This window comes from Mus musculus, chromosome 6 (assembly GCF_000001635.26).
Source record: "Mus musculus strain C57BL/6J chromosome 6, GRCm38.p6 C57BL/6J".
Taxonomy (NCBI): domain Eukaryota; kingdom Metazoa; phylum Chordata; class Mammalia; order Rodentia; family Muridae; genus Mus; species Mus musculus.
The window spans coordinates 71,199,609-71,205,034 of NC_000072.6; the positions used below are offsets into that span (position 1 = coordinate 71,199,609).

The following is a 5,426-nucleotide window of genomic DNA, read 5'->3' on the forward strand; positions in this document are numbered from 1 at the left end:
CATTTCAACCATGCACACTTATTTCATGAGTAGGGTTAAGTCACCATAAAGGCAACATTTACAGAGAGCTTTGCCCTTGGTTGGACTCACTAATGTTTGCTGAATTAGAACAAACCTCTGCCTTGCCCACTCTGATTTTTATCGTTGACCATTGCTCTCAGGAGTTAATGTTTGAGCCTGGCCATAAATAAATCGACAATCACTGACCTATGGCCTATATCTGAGGAGGAAGAATCCCCTTATAAAATAGGCAACAGTGGGTGACCTGGCAGGCAGAGCTGTTGTGGTCAGCTGTGGAAAGGAAGCCTCGTTGCCACCATGAACTTCTCCGGCAAGTACCAATTGCAGAGCCAGGAGAACTTTGAGCCATTCATGAAGGCAATAGGTGAGTGGTGATTATGACAGCAACGAGGGGCTAGCCCTACTATCAACAGATAGTCCAGGTCTGGTGTTGAGGTGGAAGGAGGGGTCCAGGCTATACCGAATTGAGGAGTTCTCCAGTGACTCTCCTGCTCTCTTGTTACTTTTACTGCTCCCCACTGGACAAAGCTACTCCAGGGAAGTGGAAACAACCCTACATTGGAAGATGAACTGGTTCGAAGTGTGTGTCTCATGGCACTTTATTCTAAGACCTTGTTCCTTCACTCACTTTCTAGCAAACATTGATTCAAGGCCAACCATACGCCAACCCCATGCTTGTACATATACCAGAGAGACAGAGTGTGATAGGCTACAATCCTGACCAATGTTCAGAGACAAAGCTACAATCTTGACCAGTTATTTGGAGATAAATGGAATGAAGTGTCTCCTAATATGTATGACTCTATACCAGGCATTGCCATGCAATGCCCACAGTAAATACTCACCATAAAACTGAGCTGTTTTCCCATTTTACAGTTGAGGCGACTGGGGTAGGTGAGGTAGCTGTGATGAGGCTCACAGTTTAGAGAGTGTTTGTGTTGGAGTTAGAAGCAGGTGCTGGGTCCCAGAGACCCTATTTAAACACCCTATGTCTCCCAGGGTACTCAGGTACGGGGGAGACTGTGATGATGAAAGCTGAGCCTGGAACCAGGGAGAGAAGAGTATATAACAGGAAGAAAGAGGCCTGTGGGCAGAGGGGGAAGTGGAACAAAGGGGGTTACCAACATGGAAAAGATGAGGAACAGCAAGAGTGGGGAAAGGACTCTCGGGTCATCCTAGGACTCAGAGCTTCTTTTGCAGACAAGTCAAAGATCATGAATGTGAGGATCCCTTAGTTTTGCAAGGGACCCTCCACTGTCACTGTGAACTCCCCGGTTCTTGTGAACTCCTGTTCATGTAAAAGCACAGATTTGTTCTGAAATCTGAAAAGCCCTATTCTAGGGTAAAGGATTTTTGTACATTACCCCCAAGAGCCTTGACTCCAGAGGCCACAGCAAGTTTGCCAGGCATGGTCCTACTTTGTGCATGGCCTAATTATCTGTAGCTCCCATATCACTTCAAAGGTAATTGGATTTGGAAGCTAAACATTCTGGAGGATGAAGTGTTCCCACTCTAAGAGCCAGGCCACTAAAGAAGGAGGGATCTGTGGGGGGTGGAGGGGAGGATGAGTAAGAAGCAGGGAGCCACAGAGGGAAGGGTCTTTACAACAAATGAATCGCTGGGCTGAGAATGTGGCTCGGTTGGTAGAGTGTTTGCCTAGCATGCATGAAGCCCTGGGTTCAATCCCTTGCACCATATAAGCCAGGTACAATGGCACATGACTGCGATTTTAGCACTAAGGATGTGGAAGCAGGAGGATCAGACACTCAAGGTCATCCTCCACCATAGAGTGAGTTAAGGCTAACCTAGGCTGCAAGAGACCCTGTCTCAAAAAATAATAGTACTAACTGGCAAAGTACTAGCAGACTACCGACTTTCCGCATCAGAAGGCAAAGACCTAACTGCTCACAGGACTACTGTATGGAAATGTGTGGGGTCTCTGTTCTCCCAGTTTTTAACTTTACATGGTCTCTACCAGGTCTGCCCGAGGACCTCATCCAGAAAGGGAAGGACATCAAGGGGGTGTCAGAAATCGTGCATGAAGGGAAGAAAATCAAACTCACCATCACCTATGGACCCAAAGTGGTCCGCAATGAGTTCACCCTGGGGGAGGAGTGCGAACTGGAGACCATGACTGGGGAAAAAGTCAAGGTATGTAGTTCCACCTCCATCTCTTTCCCAGAACTTCTCCTAACGGAGACCATGTCACTGAAACTACTTCAGGCAGGAGACACAGAGAGCTTTGAGAGTAGACTTCTCATTGTCTCAGGGATCGTGGGCATCTGGGCTCTCACAATGGAGGAGGATGTGGGGATAATGGAGCACAGAGAAGGAGCCTCAGTCTCAGGTCTCCCAGGCACAGTGCTCCTGGCTCTCAGAGTCCTTCAAGGAAAGCCTAGAACTGGGGCACATTGGTGTCAGTGAAAACCTTCATCTGAGCTAGGGCAGCTTTACGTCCGCTGGGAGATGGTTCCAGGCAGCAATGCCAGCTGTCTGTGGGCTGTGTGACTAATGGACAGGTGATAGAGAGATCCAGAGGCTGTGGGTCCTGTCATCCCCGCCCCTGCCCCCGTCTGAGTCCTGCACAGCCTAGGGTAGCGAGTGTAATGTGCTTCTGTTCTCTGTCCCTGCCCTTTCCAGGAAGCTTTGTGCCTCAAATTCAACAAGAGTCTCTTTATCACTTCTGGTTGCTCTTATTTCTGCCTCTTTTACAAGTCAAAGAGAAGGGAGGGCGGGGTTTCTCCTGATTGGTTCATGACAAGGGTTGGGGTGTCAGTTTTACTACAGCCCTTTTTCAATGTCCACTGTAGAAGCAGATATTTGATGTCTTTTGCTCTTGATTAGGATTCTCCCCTCCATCCCTCTCTTACTTCCTTTCCTTTCATTCTTTTCCCCCCTTTAGCATTTTGCCATGTAGCCCATACTAGCCTCAAACCCAGCATGCTCCTGCCTCACGAGTGCTGGAAAGCCTTAAAGTACTGTGCCCAGCCATGATTCTATTTACTACTGTCCTTGATGTATACAGCTTGGAATTGGCACTACAATAGAAAGAAAGAAAGAAAGAAAGAAAGAAAGAAAGAAAGAAAGAAAGAAAGAAGGAAAGGAAGGAAGGAAGAGAGAAAGGAAGAAAGAAAGACTCAGTAACCACCGAAGTAAAATGAATTCCCACCCCCACCCCCAGCTGCTGATGATTGGAGTTTTTCTACCTCCTCCCTCTACAAGCTTGAGAAATGGGATTTTATATTTTATTTTCAGATTTTTCCCCCAGGGCAGAACCACTTAGGTAAGCTTGACATTTTCTTTCATTCATAAATATGCCCTATTTCCATTTAGCACCAAAGAACTGGAGAGGGACAGGACATTTGATTCCTTGTCAGTTGATACCATGCAGGGAACCAACTTCATTAGCTTCATTGCCAGGCCTTTGCTCACGGGCCACCCTCTGTCTTCCCTGCAGGCAGTCGTCAAGCTGGAAGGTGACAATAAAATGGTGACAACTTTCAAAGGCATAAAGTCCGTGACTGAACTCAATGGAGACACAATCACCAATGTAAGTTGACCCTCTGGTCTTGCCATCCAGTGCTTGAGGTGAACGGTACGGTGTGTTTGTGTGAGTGTGTGTGTGTGTGTGTGTGTGTGTGAAGGATAAGAGACAGCTGGATGCCATCTCTCATTCTTCACCCTTTCCCCCCAAGACCTGGACTCTCTCTTCCTTGCCTCTTGTCAATGTCTTCTACCACCTAAGAGGATGCATATGTACTACGGAGTTGATAGATATCAGATCTATTGAACAACACTTTTCTAATCGGAGAAAGTAAGGCAGAGACCAGAAGAGCAGGTCGAATGGCAGCATCAGGGTTTCCTGGCCTGGGTCTGTCTCTTAGGCTAATCTCACAGCAGTTCATTACTCAAGCAAACCCCAAGGGAGGCTGTTTACACTATAGACAGTGAGGATTGCACTCAGGACACCTGCAGCCATCTTGTTCTTGTCAAATCACGGCAGAATATCAGGGTGATTCCCTGACACATAGAAGAGCGGTATCTTGAGGGAGGGGCACCCTTTTCTAATTCACCTGGTGTCTCACACCTTCTTGTGCTCCACTTTCAGAGTCAGCCACTCCCCTGCCTCTGCCTCTCTCCTCCTTGTCCACTCCCTGGCCTTACCCTTTTCCCAGCAGCAGCAAACGGGATGGGTGAGGAGGTGTGTGGTGTGCTGAGGCACAGGACAGCATGTGCAGAGCATAGCTGGCCTTGCCCTGTTTCTGCGGCCATGGGGCCTCACACCTCACACTCAGGCCATAGGACAGAAGTCCATTCAACCCAGAGATGTCCCAGACTTCACTGTGTCTGCAGACATCCTGTCCAGGAGGCCTCACGACTGAAGTTGCAGCAGCACTTCCCATCGATGAAAACCTCCACAAGGGAGGCTTTGTATGTCCATCGATGTTCCTATTTGATGACATCAGAGTGATTAACAGCCTTAGCACTAACCAATGGGCCACACAGCCATCCATCTTCCACAGCCCAGGTGCCTAATAAACACCTCTGCCCACTTGGCATTGGTGTGGAGTCATTCATTTATCAAGTTTATGGCTGCTAATGAATGACACGCTGGGTATGCACTCCCGTGCAGTCATCCTCCATGCCCAGCTGTTGGTCATGTATTGCCCCCGCTACAGTAATTCATAGTGTTTCTCTCATGGTCAGGTCTTCCAGCTTTCCTTTGTATCCAAAATGCACCTCAGTCAGGTCACAGAAGGCAAACCCCTGTCTAAGTGACCGCATCTGGTCAAGTGAAAATCCCCCTGCACCGTGGAGAGAGGGGGGCATCAATCAGGAAACAACATTCACGCCCCACACTCTTGCCCCTCACTCCTACAAAAGAGCAGGTGTGTTCAGTGTTCTCGTGTGCTCATTCACACCGTCCATACAGTAAGAGGGAAGTAGATAGCACCTACTACGTTCCAGCCTAGTGGCCCACTGTACATATGCTTGTGTTCAGCCACAGGTAGTTAATGTGCAGGAAATCTCAATGAAATTTTGAAAGACAGCTCTCCCTCCATATGAACAAGAGAAGTGAGGAGACCCAGCATGCTATTCTAGAAAAGGTTGCCAATCGCGCCTCAGCTCCGAGAGAAAATGGGGATTTTTCAAGTTGTTTAATATGTCAGCACATTTGGGACTATTTGGGGCGGTTACTTTTTGTTTGTTTGTTTGTTTGTTTTACAATTCATCATCAAGAAAATATTTCATAATTTCTCTTTTGACTTTCAGACCATGACATTGGGCGACATTGTCTACAAGAGAGTCAGCAAGAGAATTTAGACAAGGCTATATTTCATATTCTTTTACAGTGTAAAATTAATACAATAAAGTTACCTTTCTTTTGGAATAACTTCTCCTTG

At 47.3% G+C, this 5,426-nt stretch overlaps 1 protein-coding gene across 1 annotated transcript; it reads left to right on the plus strand.

Annotated features, from left to right (window-relative positions):
* The first annotated feature begins 270 nt into the window (after positions 1-270).
* Fabp1 (fatty acid binding protein 1, liver) lies at positions 271-5,426 on the plus strand. Its single transcript, NM_017399.5, has 4 exons — positions 271-385; positions 2,000-2,172; positions 3,479-3,571; positions 5,296-5,426. The coding sequence occupies exons 1-4, from the start codon at positions 319-321 to the stop codon at positions 5,344-5,346; spliced, it is 384 nt and encodes a 127-aa protein (NP_059095.1). The 5' UTR covers positions 271-318; the 3' UTR covers positions 5,347-5,426.